This window comes from Tachypleus tridentatus, chromosome 12 (genome assembly GCF_004210375.1).
Source record: "Tachypleus tridentatus isolate NWPU-2018 chromosome 12, ASM421037v1, whole genome shotgun sequence".
Classification (NCBI taxonomy): Eukaryota; Metazoa; Arthropoda; class Merostomata; order Xiphosura; family Limulidae; genus Tachypleus; species Tachypleus tridentatus.
Window position 1 is genome coordinate 63,169,816 of NC_134836.1, and position 19,388 is coordinate 63,189,203.

At 32.5% G+C, this 19,388-nt stretch overlaps 1 protein-coding gene across 1 annotated transcript in view; it reads left to right on the forward strand.

The window, feature by feature from the left end:
- The first annotated feature begins 1,257 nt into the window (after window positions 1-1,257).
- The window catches only part of LOC143235171 (lachesin-like), an 84,849-nt gene continuing 66,718 nt past the window's right edge, over window positions 1,258-19,388 (forward strand). Inside the window, exon 1 of the mRNA XM_076473064.1 lies at window positions 1,258-1,491. Within this exon, the coding sequence (XP_076329179.1) occupies window positions 1,443-1,491 (49 nt within the window). The 5' untranslated portion in view covers window positions 1,258-1,442. The remainder of the gene's footprint in view (window positions 1,492-19,388) is intronic.

Consider the following 19,388-nt stretch of genomic DNA (forward strand, 5'->3'; position numbering starts at 1 on the left):
TTAGTAACATGTAAACTAAATAAAGTTGTGTAGTATTGTTAATCAGTAACATGTACACTAAATAAAGTTGTGTAGTGTTGTTAATCAGTAACATGTAAACTATGTAAAGTTATGAAGTGTTTTTAATCAGTAACATGTTATCTATGTAAAGTTGTGTAGTGTTGTTAATCAGTAACATGTAATCTATGTAAAGTTGTGTAATATTGTTAATCAATAACATGTAAACTAAATAAAGTTGTGTGGTGTTGTTAATTAGTAACATGTAAACTGTGTACAGTTGTGTAGTGTTGTTAATCAGTAACATGTTAACGAAGTAAAGTTGTTTAGTATTGTTAATCAATAACATGTGAACTAATTAAATGTGTGTAGTGTTGTTAATCAGTAACATGTAAACTATGTAAAGTTGTGTAGTGTTGGTAATCAGTAACATTTGAACTAAGTAAAGTTGTTTAGTATTGTTAATCAGTAACATGTGAACTAATTAAATGTGTGTAGTGTTCTTAATCAGTAACATGTGAACTAAGTTAAGTTATGAAGTGTTGTTAATCATTAACATGTAAACTGATTTAATGTGTGTAGTTTTGTTAATCAGTAACATGTGAACTGATTAAATGTGTGTAGTGTTGTTAATCAGTAACATGTAAACTAAATAAAGTTATGTAGTATTGTTAATCAGTAACATGTGAACAAAGTAAGTTGTCTAGTGTTGTTAAGATAAATTCATTATGCATCCTTATTATTGTTTTATAAGATAAATTCATTATCCACCCTATTATTGTGTTTATAAGATAAATTCATTATGCACCCTTATTAATTATTTCTTAGATAAATTCTTCATGAACCCTCATTATTGTGTTTATAAGGTAAATTCTATATGCACCCTTATTATTGTGTTTATAAGATAAATTCTTTATGTACCCTTATTATTGTGTTTATAAGATAAATTCATTATGCATCCTTATTATTGTTTTTATAAGATAAATTTATTACGCATGCTTATTATTGTGTTTATAATATAAATTCATTATGCACCCCACTGTTGTGGTTCAGATGAAATATCATTACTTTATGACGCTAAACATTTGTTTTCGATTGACGTTGTGGGCAAACAAATGAATAAAATAGGAAGCATAAATACATTAACGCTTTATTCTGTCTTCTTCTCGCTCTACCCCGACAATGAGTAGACTCCACCTAATGTTCTGAGATCTTTGCGCCGTCGAGTAATTCAGTCAGTTTTCTCGAAGATATTGAAGAGACTCCTCGTTTCCTGGAGAGAGAGTTAAGTCTGGCTCTTGAAGACACTCAGCTCATTCGATCTAACTTCGTCTTTAAATTTTGTCTGTAGTTCTGTTGTGAACAAACGTAAATGATGGTTTCTCTATCTTCACGTTAGATACCTCGAGCTAGGTTTTGATATAACGTTGAATACCTCGAGCTAGATGTTGTTCAAGGTGTTTGCCTGCTTTAGTCTTCTTCCGCCAATCATAAGTGAGTTCACTTGTTTGTTATATGAAATTCTGCTTTCTGTAAACAATATTTATCATTTAGTTTCATGCATTTTGAGTGCTCGAGTTTCGATATTTTGAATGAATATATATCTAAGTAATATACAGACACGATATCTTATGTAATAACAAATAAAATTATTTGGACTTGGACTTTATTTTAATGGATATATTATGCGTAAATATTACTACTTAATGAAGGGTTTTTCTTTTACTTCTGTTTTAATGTGACTATAGTATAAAGAGATATTAAAATCCAAGCGAAAGCATCCCTTGTCCCACTGAGCTCAAATCTTATGTTACTTTCGCTTTAAGTTATTCCAGTTATATCTTACACTACATATTTGTTGGTACGTACATCCGTAACAGAATGTATTTTGATATAATATATGCATTGTATTAAATTACAGAATATAAAGATAGAAGAATAATATAATTTCAATTGCAGAGTAAACGACTTCCTATTATCTTTAATTTTCAGTTTTAGGTTGGTGTGAAAGACAAATATTTCGACACTTTGGTTGTTTTACACTAAAAACAAACTGTCTGGATATTTGTTGACAAAACTTTATACGTAGATAAGATTCAAACTAAACTGAGATTTATTATTTTACAAATTAATGGTGTTCTTTGAGACCATCTCTTAGAAATCCTTTCTCAGATAATTCTATGGTTTTTTTAGGTAACTCAGGTATCAGTAAATAATTTAGCATGTTTTCCGACAGTACTTTTTTTCCTTTTAAACGTAGAATTCAGTTCTTAACAATTAGCAACAGTAAAAATGTGATAAACTAATCGATCTTCATATTGTAACAATACATTTAATAGAAGAACGTAACAGGTTTATTTTCTAAATTGTACTACAATAGGCCTGGCATGGCCAAGCGCGTAAGGCGTGCGACTCGTAATCCGAGGGTCGCGGGTTCGCGCCCGCGTCGCGCTAAACATGCTCGCCCTCCCAGCCGTGGGGGTGTATAATGTAATGGTCAATCCCACTATTCGTTGGTAAAAGAGTAACCCAAGAGTTGGCGGTGGGTGGTGATGACTAGCTGCCTTCCCTCTAGTCTTACACTGCTAAATTAGGGACGGCTAGCACAGATAGCCCTCGAGTAGCTTTGTGCGAAATTCCAAAACAAACAAAAAAGTACTACAATATTGATCCACTAATAATTATTAGTTTATACTATAGTTAACTTTATACATAATGCCAATGTCTCAAATAAAATATTGCTTATAAATACTTTAAAACTGGATCAGTTGAATGTTAGTGTTGAGATTCTATTTATAAAGTAACATTATCAAACACCTACAACGTAACATTATCAAACAACCACAACGTAACATTATCGTACAGCCATAAAGTAACATTATCGTACAGCCTTAAACTAACATTATCGTACAACCATAAAGTAACATTATCATACAGCCATAAAGTATCGTTATCACAGAATTGTTTTATTTTACTGTTACACAGAAGAAAAAGTAAACTGTCTAAAGGATTTAAATATCACTAGATATCATTATATATCACTAGATATCATTATATATCACTAGATATCATTATATATCATTATATATCACTAGATATCGTTATATATCACTAGATATCATTATATATCATTAGATATCACTATGTGTCATTATATATCATTATATATCACTAGATATCATTATATATCACTAGATATCACTATGTGTTATTATATATCATTATATATCACTAGATATCACTATGTGTTATTATATATCATTATATATCACTAGATATCACTAGAAATCATTATATATCACTAGATATCATTATATATCACTAGATATCATTATATATCATTATATATCACTAGATATCATTATATATCACTAGATATCACTATGTGTTATTATATATCATTATATATCACTAGATATCACTAGAAATCAGTATATACCACTAGATATCATTATATATCACTAGATATCACTATGTGTCATTATATATCATTATATATCACTAGATATCATTATATATCACTAGATATCACTATGTGTTTTTATATATCATTATATATCACTAGATATCATTATTTATCACTAGATATCACTATGTGTCATTAAATATCATTATATATCACTAGATATCACTATGTGTCATTAACTATCATTATATATCACTAGAAAGCTTTATACTACACTAGATATCATTATATATCACTAGATATCATTATGTGTCATTAAATATCATTATATATCACTAGATATCATTATGTGTCATTAAATATCATTATGTATCACTAGATATCATTATGTGTCATTATATATCACTAGATATCACTATGTGTCATTAAATATCATTATATATCACTAGATATCATTATATATCACTAGATATCATTATGTATCACTAGATATCATTATGTGTCATTAAATATCATTATATATCACTAGATATCATTATATATCACTAGATATCATTATATATCACTAGATATCACTATGTGTCATTAAATATCATTATATATCACTAGATATCATTATATATCACTAGATATCATTATGTATCACTAGATATCATTATGTGTCATTAAATATCATTATGTATCACTAGATATCATTATGTGTGATTAAGTATGATTAAATATCATTATATCTCATTAGATATCATTATATATCACTTGATATCATTATATATCACTAGATATCATTATATATCACTAGATATCATTAAATATCATTATGTATGATTAAGTATGATTAAATATCATTATATATCACTAGATATCATTAAATATCATTATATATCATTAAGTATGATTAAATATCATTATATATCACTAGATATCATTATATATCATTAAGTATCATTATATATTTTTAAGTATCATTACATATTATTAAATATCATTATATATCATTAAGTATCATTACATATTATTAAATATCATTATATATTTTTAAGTATCATTACATATTATTAAATATCATTAAGTATCATTACATATTATTAAATATCATTATATATTTTTAAGTATCATTACATATTATTAAATATCATTATATATCATAAGTATCATTACATATCATTATATATCATTAAATTCTTTCGAAACTTAGTTTCAAATTATGTGTGAAAATGTCAGTAAACGAAACGTTTGGATCTGATACATAAGAAAATAAACAAAAACCAATTGTCTGTCTGTTCTCCTGTACTGGTTTAGTTATCGTAAGTCTGTCGTTCATCTATCTGTTTACGTTGTTTATGTATGTGTGTTTACAGGAAAATGTCGGTTACAGAAACCTTTCTTCGGTTAATTACATCCACGATCCAACAGGAAATCTGGAGTTTAAGTATAAAAGATAAAACTGATATTTAAAATATTAATTTTTCTCTGACTGTTACCCTTATGTCTAGTTTGTCATCTTGGTGTATTTTATTGGCGTAATGATACATTATCAATAGGGAAACAAAAACTTAAGACAATTTAGCAAAATTGTCAAAAACCTAGTTTAGGCTAGAGATTTAGTATACACGAGCACCGTCATCATTTGAAAAGTTGTTAATAAACAACTTACGGTGTACATTTAAAGTGAAGCCATGTTGCTAGTATGTTCTGTGTAGTTTAGAAACAAACTTAACATATGCAGAGCTTCACCGGTATTTAGAAATCAAAACATACAATGAACATATGTTTATATAATTACAATAGTTTGAAGATTCGGTTTTTCTTTTAATTCTTTCTCTCATCTTTTAGACTTAAAATGACTTGATAGTTACAGAACCGATATCAATTTCGTCCTGATCATTGTTGAGAAAATAAATGAGACAAGTTGTTTTATATTATATATACATAAAGTTTTTCTATTCGTTCAAATACTAAATCCGGGTACTTTTGAATTGGAAGTAGATGCACTAAAGAATAACTGTGGTTATTTCATAATATTATAGACTTTAGCACAAGAAAATTGTATTACATTCTAAACATATTTATTACTTACTGAAAAAAACAACTTAAACGTATAAGAAAATGTTAAAGTTAGAGGGATCTATACAAAATATTTATAAGATGTACGTTTTTTTATATACGAAAGTTTCGTATTAGAAACAGTTAAGAAATAATATTTTATTACGTAAATCGTGTCTAATACAAGCATGAGTAACCCTTTTTTATAAGCAAGTAACAATATCTCAGTTTTAAAGTATTATTTAAACTTGTCAATGAATTTCTACAACGACTTTCATGAAATATTTGAAACGCCACAGCTGTTTACAAACATTATTCATCAGTGTATATTGTGGAAATATTCACCTATTTTTATCAAGTATATTCTATTTATTATAACGAGGTTTCCCTTTGACGAATATATCGTATCTATAAAACTACTTATTTTGTTTTAGTCAGTATTTCACTGTTCACTGTCAGCTGCAGGCAGGAAAATACGTTATCCAGGATTATTCTTCTCTATCAATGCTGTTGTAATGATTATAATTGGGTCGGTATATATATATGCGAAGCTAGGGATTGAATACTCGAATTTCTCAATCTAACAGACAGAAATCGTTGTTGAAGTACACTTCACACGTGACATAGAGCTACGAAGAAAGAAACATCTCAAAGGACCTGTTCTGGCTATTAATTAATTCAAAAGTTTTCCTCAGTGTGTATCAATATACACATTAACTCTTTCTCTGCTATAAATGTCTCGTCTTGTCGAATATTTGTATATATGTAACATATCAATAAAACATGGACAAAGCCGTTATTGTATTCTCTTGCGACATTGTTTTTTTTTTAATAATGGAGACTGACTATCACAGATATGACGTCACTGCAAGACACGTGCTTTGACCGTATTTATCCCTGAGAAAATATTTGTCATTCATCAGTTGTTGATAAGTCACCGTGAACACAAAGTACTGCATTAAACATTAACAGAAAATTAATATTTTGATGGTGTCAGTTGTAATTATAACAGTAAAATTAAACTTTGTTTCTTTTATCAGACATATATATATATGTATATAAACAGTAAAATTGAACTTTGAATGTTCTATTATATATACATGTATATAGAGTAAAATTAAACTTTGGTTCTTTCATTATATATAAATATATATATATATATAATGAAAATAAACTATGACATATTTATTATATATAAATATATGTGTGTTTTCTTATAGCAAAGCCACATCGGGCTATCTGCTTAGCCCACCGAGGGGAATCGAACCCCTGATTTTAGCGTTGTAAATCCGGAGACTTACCTCTGTACTAACGGGGGCAAATATATGCATAAACATCAGATTAAACTTTAGTTCTTTGATTATTTATATATATACATTTACAGCAAAATTATACTTTGGTTGGTCTATTACATATACATATATATAAACAGTAGAATTAAACTTTGGTTATGTTATTACATTACATATATGAACAGTAAAATAAAACTTTGGTTGTTTTATTAGGTATATAAACTGCTCAAAAATTAAAGAAACAAGTACATTTTATTATATAATTTTTTCTCAGTTTTCAAATGTGATAATATTTTTATCTTTTTAGATAATTTGCCTCCCTTCAGTTCCATCTGTATCCATTTTTAATGTGTGATGAACGGATAAACATTTTAAGAAATGACCAATATCACCAAAACTGATATCCCACATGAAACAATACTTTAAACAGTTTACATGCCTTTATTCAAGAAAGTTTGGAAACATTGAATATCTAGTGTGACCTCCACGGACTGTGACACACTCGTGGCACCGATTTTGCACATTTCGAATCAGTCTATCGGTGTTGTCTTGGGATATGGCAGTTCACTCGTCTACCAGGGCTTGTAGGAGTTCCTGTACATTCTGAGGAGGCTGCTGGTGTTCACTAACACGTCTCGACAACATACCCCAACAATGTTGAACCGGATTTAAGTCTGGAGATCTGGCGGGCCACTCAAAAGTCTCTATTCCTTCCTCAAGGAAGTCCATACACAGTCTGGCGACGTGGTCTCGCACGTTAACCTGCATGAGAGTGAATCTATCGCTGACACCACCGGCAAAAGGCCTTACATTAGGTTCCTGAATTTTGTCTCTGTATTGTTGTGCATTTAAAGCACCTCTGTCGAATATGAGTAAGTCCGTGCGGCCACCCAAGCATATGCCCTTCATAAGCGTCGACATGCACAACGTTACAAGCGGAAAATCGCTCTCCTCGGCGTCTCCTCACACTCACACGACCATCATCACACAGTGAACCTGTTCACGAAGTTCCCAGTCAAGGTGCTGACGAGCAAACTCCAACCTGGCTGCACGGTGGCACGCTGTCAGGATACGTCTCATGCAGGCCGTCTCGCTATAAGGCGTCCTCAGTGCAAACAATTGCAAAGTGTTTGGGTCGACACACGGGTTCCAGTAGAATGCTGAAGGTCGTTTCTCAGTGACTGAGTCGTAGCTAACCTGTTCCTCAGAGCAGCAGTCACGATGTAGCGGTCCTCTCTAGCTTTTGTGCAGCGATGACGGCCTTCACCTGGTCTCCTGACATAAAAGTTCATCTCCTGGTAGTGTCGCCAAAGTCGATTGATCTCCAGCATCTGGACAACCATGGCCACCCTTTTCTCTGTCAGATAACGACTGACACGGATGGCTTGGATACACAAGATGAAGGTACACACTGACAAAATGAGTCACAAAACGTTGGTATTCGTTCTGAGAATTAAAGAGGAATGCAGAATTTCACGTAACAACCTTATACAGGATACCTTGAGTTCTATTCTCACGTAACAACCTTATACAAGATACCTTGAGTTCTATTCTCACGTAACAACCTTATATAGGGTACCTTGTGTTGTATTCTCACGTAACAGCATTATATAGGGTACCTTGTGTTGTGTTCACACGTAACAGCATTATATAGGGTAACTTGTGTTGTATTCTCACCTAACAGCCTTATAAAGGGTACCTTGTGTTGTAGTTTCAAGAAACAACTTTATAAAGGGTACTTTGTGTTGTATTCTCACGTAACAACCTTATATAGGGTACCTTGTGTTGTAATCTCACGTAACAACCTTATATAGGGTACCTTGTGTTGTAATCTCACGTAAAAACCTTATATAGGGTGCCTTATGTTGTATTCTCACGTAACAACCTTATATATGGTACCTTGAGTTGAATTCTCACGTAACAGCCTTATATATTGTACCTAGTGTTGTATTCTCACGTAACAACCTTATACAGGGTACCTTGAGTTGTATTCTCACGTAACAACCTTATACAGGGTACCTTGAGTTGTATTCTCACGTAACAACCTTATACAGGGTACCTTGAGTTGTATTCTCAAGTAACAACCTTATATATAGTACCTTGAGTTGTATTCTCACGTAACAACCTTATACAGGGTACCTTGAGTTGTATTCTCACGTAACAACCTTATACAGGGTACCTTGAGTTGTATTCTCAAGTAACAACCTTATATATAGTACCTTGAGTTGTATTCTCCTTGAGTGAGATGAGTTTCGTTTGAGTTGCTTCAAACTTCACTCGCAAGCTTAAGAAATACACTTGTAGACGAACGACGTGTTTTTCATACATAAATTTAGTTATGATAAAAATATTCTTAAATATATACTTACTTGTTTAATTTTTTGAGCAGAATATAAACAGTAAACTTTGTTTCATTAACTTTATATATAAATTGAAAATTTAATCTTTGTTTCTTTTGTTTTATGCATATGTATATAAACAATAAAATGATACTTTAGTTATTTCATTGCATATATCTATCTATATAAATAATAATATAAAACTTTGGTTCTTTTATTAAATATATTTATAAATAAAAAATGAAACTTTGATTCTTTATATATGTAAGCTATAAAATCATACTTTGTTTATTTTCTTACATATATACATATATAAAGTGTGTGTGTGTGTGTTTTCTTATAGCAAAGCCACATTGGGCTATCTGCTGAGCCCACCGAGGGGAATCGAACCCCTGATTTTAGTGTTGTAAATCCGGAGACATACCGCTGTACTAGCGGGGGGCCATATATAAAGTAAAATTATACTGTGGTTCTTTTATTAAATATATTTAAATAGAAAATGAAATTTTACTTCTTTTGTTAAAGATATATATAAAGAGTAAAATAATAACAGATAGTCCATGTAATATGTCCTTGATAAAGGACCAGAGATAGTCCATGTAATATGTCCTTGATAAAGGACCAGAGATAGTTCATGTAATGTGTCCTTGATAAAGGACCAGAGATAGTCCATGTAATATGTCTTTGATAAAGGACCAAAGATAGTCCATGTAATATGTCCTTGATAAAGGACCAGAGATAGTACATGTAATATGTCTTTGACAAAGGACCAGAGATAGTCCATGTATTATGCTTTGATAAATAATTCTAGATAGTCCATGTAATATCTCCTTGATAAAGGATTCTAGATAGTCCATGTAATATCTCCTTGATAAAGGATTCTAGATAGTCCATATAATATGTCTATGGTAAAGAAGCCTATATACTTCATGAATAATGTCTTCGATAAAGGACCCTACATTGTCCATGTTATATATCTTTGATTAAGAAGCCTACATAGTCCATGTAATTGGTCTTTCATAAAGGAGTAAAAATAGTCCTTGTTTTATGTCTTTGATAAAGAAGCCTAGACTGTTCATGTAATATATCTTTGATAAAGAAGCCTAGACTGTTCATGTAATATATCTTTGATAAAGAAGCCTAGACTGTTCATGTAATATATCTTTGATAAAGAAGCCTAGACTGTTCTTGTAATATGTCTTTGATAAAGAAGCCTAGACTGTTCATGTAATATATCTTTGATAAAGAAGCCTAGACTGTTCATGTAATATATCTTTGATAAAGAAGCCTAGACTGTTCATGTAATATATCTTTGATAAAGAAGCCTAGACTGTTCATGTAATATATCTTTGATAAAGAAGCCTAGACTGTTCATGTAATATATCTTTGATAAAGAAGCCTAGACTGTTCATGTAATATATCTTTGATAAAGAAGCCTAGACTGTTCATGTAATATATCTTTGATAAAGAAGCCTAGACTGTTCATGTAATATATCTTTGATAAAGAAGCCTAGACTGTTCATGTAATATATCTTTGATAAAGAAGCCTAGACTGTTCATGTAATATATCTTTGATAAAGAAGCCTAGACTGTTCATGTAATATATCTTTGATAAAGAAGCCTAGACTGTTCTTGTAATATGTCTTTGATAAAGAAGCCTAAATAGTCGATGTGCTATGTCTTCGATAAAGAATCCTACATAGTCCATGTAATTGGTCTTTCATAAAGGATCTTAGATAGTCCATGTAATATATCTTTGATAAAGAAGCCTAGACTGTTCATGTAATATGTCTTTGATAAAGAAGCCTAGACAGTTCATGTAATATGTCTTTGATAAAGAAGCCTAAATAGTCGATGTGCTATGTCTTCGATAAAGAATCCTACATAGTCCATGTAATTGGTCTTTCATAAAGGATCTTAGATAGTCCATGTAATATGTTTTTGATAAAGGAATCTATATAGTCTATGTAATATGTTTTTGATAAAGGATCCTAGATTGTCCTTTTAATACGTCTTCGATAAAAAAGACCTATATAGTCTATGTAATATTTCTTTGGTAAAGGAGCCTAGATAGTCCATGTAATGTCTTTGGCAGAAAAAGCCTATATGGTTCCTGTAAAATGTCTTTTATAAAGAAACCTATATAGTCCATGTAATATGTCTTTGGTAAAGGAGCCTAGATAGTCCATATAGTCAATTCTTTGAGAAAGGATCCTAGGTAATCCATGTAATATGTCTTTCATAAAAAGCTTATATAGTTGAGTTAATATGTCTTTCATAAAGAAGCTTATATAGTTGAGGTAATACATCGTTGACAAAACAAAATCCAATATAGTCCACGTAATATGTCATTAATAAAGAAGCCTATACAGTCCATGTAATGTCTTTGATGATGGACCCAAGATAGTTCATGTAATATATCTTTGGTAAAGGAGCCTACACAGTCCATATAGTCGGTCTTTGAGAAAGTATCCTAGGTAATCCATGTAATATGTCTTTCATTAAAAAGCTTATATAGTTGAGGTAATATGTCTTTCATAAAGAAGCTTATATAGTTCAGGTAATATGTCGTTGACAAAACAAAATCGAATATAATCAGTGATGTCGAGAAACCCACTTGTTGAGAAATTTATATGCAAAAACGGCTCGTTTGGGTCGAGGGCGGTATTTCGACACACAGTTACACAACCCCTTTCAAACATGTGGTCAGCTTCCGGTCAGTTACCTCTTTCTTTGTGAACCTGACGATGACCGAAGAAGGTCGAAACGTTGTTCGCTCTTCTATGTAAAATATTTTCTCAACCCAAACGAGCCATTTTTGCATATAAAAATCGAATATAGTCCACGTAATATGTCATTAATAAAGAAGCCTATATAGTCCATGTAATGTCTTTGATGATGGACTCTAGATAGTCCATGTAATATATCTTTGATAAAGAAAACTAGATAGTCCATGTTATATGTCTGTGATAAAGAAGCCTAGATAGCACTATGTAACAAAATTTTTACTTTTTCATGTTCCTGAGCAGAAAGTGTTATTTTTCAATTGCTTATATGCAAAGTATACAGAAATGACCTATTTTTGTCTTCAAACTTTGCTTTTGTGGCCTGGGTAATGAAATTTTCAAATTTTCAGATTTTCCAGAACATTTCATGTAGATTCTGTGCTGAGTAGCTGATAGAGAATTTTCTCAAACTTACAAGAATTTTCAAGAACTTTCTAGAATGTTGTAGAACTTCTAAGAATTTTCTAGAATGGTTTAGAACTTCTAAGAATTTTCTAGAATGGTGTAGAACTTCGAGAGTTTTCAAGAGCCTTTTAGAATTTTGTAGAACTTTTCATAGTAATATATATACAAGGGCTCACTACTCACCACTTCAGTTTAGTTCTAGCTGCCTAAGTGAACACATAGACCTATCTGATTTTAACAGAGATGACATCAAGAAGCTGCAAGCATTCTTCAGACGCATTCTGCTATGTATGTGGCCAATTTATCACGATATTCGTTGCACTTCAAAGAGGAATACAACTGCATCAAGACCTTGCTGGAAGCCTTGAAGTATGATAAGTATGGCTGGGAGGTTGTCGAACACTTCAGATTGGTGGCATTTCTGATGGGTCTCTAAGGAGGCTTTACCAAGTTTCCCTGTTATCTTTGCCATTGGGATAGCAGGGAGACTACAGCGCACTACAACAGGAAGCACTGGCCACAACGGACCAAGTTCTCTGAGGGGAGGCATAATGTCAAGTATGAGCCACTAGTGGACCTCTAGAAGTCAAGTGTGAGCCACTAGTGAACCTCCAGAAGTCAAGTGTGAGCCACTAGTGAACCTCTAGAAGTCAAGTGTGAGCCACTAGTGAACCTCCAGAAGGTGCTCTTTCCATCATTGCACATAAAATTGGGTCTTATGAAATCATGTAATATGTCTTTCATAAATAACCCTACGTAGTCTATGTAATCTACTCTTCGTTGAAAACCTGTATAGATTATGCAGCCGAATTTCGGTTTCTAAGCCTACATAGTCCACACAGCCATTCTTTAGCTCAGAATCCTGAATATTCGTGCTATAATATATTTTATTTTCCATTTTATCTATAGTAATAATATTTACAATAAATATTTGTTAATGAAGTGAGCATGTGGTACATGTGGCTTTAAGTACATTAGGAGTTTAACAAACATGGTGAGGTTACTCAGCACAGAAGTAACCTACTGTATATACAGTATATATATATGTATACAGTGGAGATAAACCGTACAGGTATGCAGTAGAGATATAATATAGTGATATACAGTAGAGCCATACAATAGAGATATATAGTAAAGATATACAGTAAAGATACGAAGTAGTCACTACCAACTTAAGGGAATGTCACTGTGAATGTCTATTAATAACAGTATGTCGTTCTTGGATTATTGTAATATCTGGTGAACTACGAATTGACTGAAAACCCAAAGTTCCTCTCCTATCCTCCTATAAAATTAAGGCTCCTCTCCTATCCTCCTATAAAATTAAGGCTCCTCTCTTATCCTTCTATAGAATCAACGTTTTTGTGCTATTCTTCTGTAAATTTATGTATTCTTTGTCACTTCTGATTACTAGAACAATACATTTGGGAACCATCATTCTTATCGTAAATCAAATGAACAACTTTTCTTTTGTGGTTCAGGAAACCCTTGGGTTTAGTTACATTTAAAACTTGATGTGGTTGGTTTACATTATCCTGGCAAACAAGAGTCACATCTCAGCTTTTTCGTGGTGTTCTGGCTCTTCTACCTTCAAGTTGTAAGCATCTTAGAAAATGAAAGGCTAAACCAGCTTCTCTCTTGTCTTCATTATTTATTACAAGTGTTTGTTTGTTGTAAAACATCAACCAACACCATGATTTATCTGTTTTCTATCCAATGAAGACATGAAACTCAGTTTTAAGCATCATAAACCCATTGATTTGTCGTTGTGCACCGAGGACTTTGGCTCGTCGATAAAATATTTTATGATGTGATTAATGTTGAAGTATTCCAACAGGAGCTGTGGAATACGTGTGAAGAGCACGAATATCTCATGTAGTTTCACATGTGGAAACAAGACGTCGTTACATTTGTGTCGTGAAACAAGAACATGTTTAAATTTACGATGTGGTAACCCTTATTAGTAAAGTAATATATTAAATTTTAACTCTAATTAATAAAGTAATATATTAAATCGTAAGCCTAATTAGTAAAGCAAAATATATTAAATGATAACCCTAATTAGCAAATTAACATATTAAATTATAAATTGTTTACTTCCCGAATTTTATGGTTATATGTGCACAACTGTCACAGATTTGAACCAATAGACCAGCGGGATGGTTCTAGCCAACATCACCCACCACCTCAGTGTGCGAAATACGTTGTTATGGAAACGAGCTGTGAACCCTCAGATTTGCAGTCAGTTAAACTAATCTTTTAGCCACGCCCGATCTAACAGACAGACCAAAAAAACAAAATAAAACGTGTTTTCTCGATTATCTCGATAGGCTAAAAATAATCCTTAAAATTTCCAAACGTAAAAATGCTGTTATCGTGAGATTTATAACAGACGTCTCTAATAACTGCACCCAATTAAGCTTGGGGTCTGGTATATTCGTTCATAATGAGAAAATCGGGATTTCGTGAGAGTTGCTATTTTAATAACGTGCTTCAACCGGAAAGCATTAACTACATAACATGTATTGAGGAATGGTTATATAAGAAGAAATCCTAAACCACTTTATCTAATATCCTTCGAGTGAGATGAACGTGACTGAAAGAGTCAGATCATATTTCTTAGCTTTGAAACTTAAAACAAGTGGCTCAGTAAACATTTATTCCATAACGTGGTTCGATATTTAATAAAAGTAGAAGATTTAGCTTAGTTTAAAGTTGTTCGACATTTCAGATAGGTGAAAATCTTTACTTAATATAACGTTGTTCGGTTTTTCAGATAAATTACTGGTTGGTTTGTAGTTGAGCCCAAGGCTACACAATGGGCTATCTTTGCTCTGTCCAACGCGAGTATCGAAACCCAGTTAATAGTGTTGTAAGTTCGCAAACATACCGCTGTGCCAGTGGGGGATTCAGAAAAGTGAAAGTCTTAGCTCAGTACAAAGTTGTTCGATATTTCAGACAAGTGAAAAACGTAGCTTAGTAACACGTTGTTCGATATTTGTAAGTCTTAGTAACACGTTGTTCGATATTTGTAAGTCTCAGTGACACGTTTCATATTTGAGTCTTAGTGACACGTTGTTCGATATTTGTAAGTCTTAGTAAAACGTTGTTTGATATTTGTAAGTCTTAGTAACACGTTGTTCGATATTTGTAAATCTTAGTAACACGTTATTCGATATTTGTAAATCTTAGTAACACGTTGTTCGATATTTGTAAGTCTTAGTAACACGTTGTTCGATATTTGTAAGTCTTAGTAACACGTTGTTCGATATTTGTAAGTCTTAGTAACACGTTGTTCGATATTTGTAAGTCTCAGTGACACGTTTCATATTTGAGTCTTAGTGACACGTTGTTCGATATTTGTAAGTCTTAGTAAAACGTTGTTTGATATTTATAAGTCTTAGTAACACGTTGTTCGATATTTGTAAGTCTTAGTGACACGTTGTTTGATATTTGTAAGTCTTAGTAACACGTTGTTTGATATTTGTAAGTCTTAGTAACACGTTGTTCGATATTTGTAAATCTTAGTAACACGTTATTCGATATTTGTAAATCTTAGTAACACGTTGTTCGATATTTGTAAGTCTTAGTAACACGTTGTTCGATATTTGTAAATCTTAGTAACACGTTGTTCGATATTTGTAAATCTTAGTAACACGTTGTTCGATATTTGTAAGTCTTAGTGACACGTTGTTCGATATTTGAGTCTTAGTAACACGTTGTTCGATATTTGTAAGTCTCAGTGACACGTTGTTTCATATTTGAGTCTTAGTGACACGTTGTTCGATATTTGTAAGTCTTAGTAAACACGTTGTTCGATATTTGTAGGTCTTAGTAACACGTTGTTACACGTTGTCTTAGCCTAAAAATAAATAGAAAACATTTTCAGATTAATATTACATTAGTTTTTCTTCAGTTAGAAATCTAGCTCTGAGTTGATGTAAGACCACAAATTCATACCTTGTTTCTGCATGTTTCAAAGCTCGAACTGCATTCTGTGAACGGTGTAAACTTTATCAGTTTTTCACAAGTTATATATTGTTGAACCTGACACACTAGGATGTCGCTACAAATGGTAACCCTAAAACTTTGGTAAGAAAAAACTTCAAATTATAAATTCAAATAAGCGAGATGTAGAAGTTAAACATTCGTTACTACAAACATGGACAGATTAAGAGGTAAGGAAATTAATCGTATGTAAATATTAAAGCCGTCAATACAGATTTAAGCCTGGAATGGCCAGGTGTTAGAATGCTTGACTCGTAACTTGAAGGTCGCGGGTTCAGATCCCGTTCCTCCATAATGATCGTCTCTACAGTTGTGGGAGTGTGCTTAGATAACGGTCAATCCCAATATTTGTTGGTAACATAGTAGCCCAAAAGTTGGCGGTGGATGGTGATGACTAGCTGCATTCCCTTTAGTGTTTCAAACACATATAACCTAATACAAGGTTGTTCTACTTAGAAAGTGGTTATGTTGTTTACTACAAGGTTGCACGCTTTTACTTAGAAAGTGGTTATGTTGTAAGTACAACATACAAGTTTGTTCTACCTTCTACTGCATACTTAGAAAGTGGTTATGTTGTAAGTACATCATATAAGGTTGTTCTACGCTTCTACTGCATACTTAGAAAGTGGTTATGTTGTAAGTACAACATACAAGGTTGTTCTACGCTTCTACTGCATACTTAGAAAGTGGTTATGTTGTAAGTACAAACCAAATAAATAATGGAACGTTTATCTGTACCCAACACAACTTTATTATTTGTTTGTTTGAATTTTGCACAAAGCAACACAAGGGCTATCTGCAATAGTCGTCCCTAATTTAGCAGTGCAAGACTAGAGGAAAGGCAGCTAGTCGTCACCACCCACCGCCAACTCTTGGGCTACTCTTTTACCAGCGAATAGTGGGATTCATCGTGACAATATAACACTCCCACGGCTAAAAGTGCGAGTATGCTTGGTGTGACAGGGCTTCCTACCTGCGAACCTTGGATGACGAGTCGAATGTCTTAACCACCTGGCCATTCCGGGCCATTCAAAACATTTGACAACAATATAAAAAATAGCAAATACAAAAGCACTTCTTAAACAATCATTTGTTGTATTTACAAGTCTGTATCATTTTCTTAACTGTGCGCCCTCTAGTGGCACAGTGTTGTTTACGAATTCATACTGCTAGAAACCAAGCTTTGATAGCTGTAGTGGGCAGAGCACAGATAGCCCATTTTGTGGCGTTGTGCTTAACTTGAAACAAACAGACAAAATCTTCTCTACCTTTAGCTGACCGTCCTCTTCCTAGGGGTAATGTGGTAAGTCTGAGGTCTTATAATTTCAAAACCCTGGTTTCGATACTAGTGCTCAGCACAGCACAGATAGCCCGTTGTGTGGCTGTTGGTTTAACGACAATTTTTTCTGTGGTTCAACATAAATGGTTGAGATATTTTGACTTGTTCTATCGTCCTCTTTATTTTGTGCAAAAAATCGTTTGGTACGGAACTGCGCCCTCTTCAGGCAAACTTTAAACGTTTACTGTTTAATTTTCATACACTTGAAATTGAAGTAAACAAGAAATTGTATTTGGGTTATTGATTATTTGAATTCAACCTCTGGTATTATCTTATGGTCACTTCTTTGGAAACTATCAATTAGGCTAGTTCAGTTACCCTTGATAGACGGAATATGAGTGTCGTATTCTGTTGTTGTTTTGAATTAATCACAAAGCTACACAATGGGCTATCTGTGTTCTGCTCACCACGGGTATCGAAACCCGGTTTTTAGCGTTGTAAGTCCACAGACATACCGCTGAGCCACTGAGGGGCATCGTATAGTGTAATTTCGCTTTAAAACAATAATCACATACTTTTAAACCGTTGAACATTCTTACACTATGACTGCAGTGCAATAAATCTCATTAGGTTTTATTCATATTCTTAACATATTATTAATTACTTTATTACTTGTACAAAGAACATTGCTTGTCGTATATAATATCACTTAGGTATTAAAATACTCTAAAAAACACTTACATATATTTAGAATAATTTAATGTGTCGTTTTTTATTTATCAGTTCGTGCAATCTAAATATCAAGAAGAATTATCAGTAATAATAAAGTCAACAGTCAGTAAGTATGCAAGACTTTAAGGGACGACATGGATACATCTTATGAAACAGTCAGTATACGGAAGTACTTTTGTTCCCTCGTATAGTGGAAGATACTGTTGTAGAGACAGTAAGTACTAGTGTTGAGAACATGCCATGAAATACACCTACTGTCGCCTAAATTAATGGCATCAAACTGATATCGAGCCATTTAGTACTAGAATAAAACAGTGACAGTTGCCTTGAGTGCGAGATATGAGACTGGTTAGTATGTGTATAATACACACATGCTGTTAATACACTCCACGTCAAACACCTAGTCAACAACACTACCCATATCACATAGGGCCACTCTAATCGACAAACGGGATCTGACAAATCATGGTGTGATTTTATACAAAAGGGACACAAACAACTAATTCTTAGGTTCATAATCTAACACACTAGCCTTCAGGCCATTTCTTACCAACACTGTTTTTATAAAAAAAACAACATTTATCCACAATTATTTGGGTAATAATATAATGAAAAATAATATAATTTATGGAGAAAACACGATATTTTAGAGAAATCATTACTTTCGTTGACAATGTGACGAAACCTAACGCTTTGATATATATGTGTTCATAGTTTATATTGTTTCCTTAGGTTTCTTTTTATTAGCCGATCTTCGTTTCAATACTTAAGTGCTTACATTGAAGTTTGTAAGGACGTGCTATGTGGCTCTTAAAATCAGTCTTTAATTAAGGTGTGGAGGGAAAAGTTAAGTTAGAGAGATCAGGACATTCTGAGTCACTTGCTCAAACCTGAAGCAAGTTATGACTCAAGTGTCTTAAATGAAAAATTTTTTTATAATACTTAGCATTAATTTATTCTTTGCGTTACTGAAAATACATGACATCAAACGTTTAATTCGTTCTTTTCATTACTGATAATACATCAAATGTCAAATTTATTCTTTACAATACTGAGATCACATGATATTAAATGTTCAATTCATTCTTTTCATTAGTGATA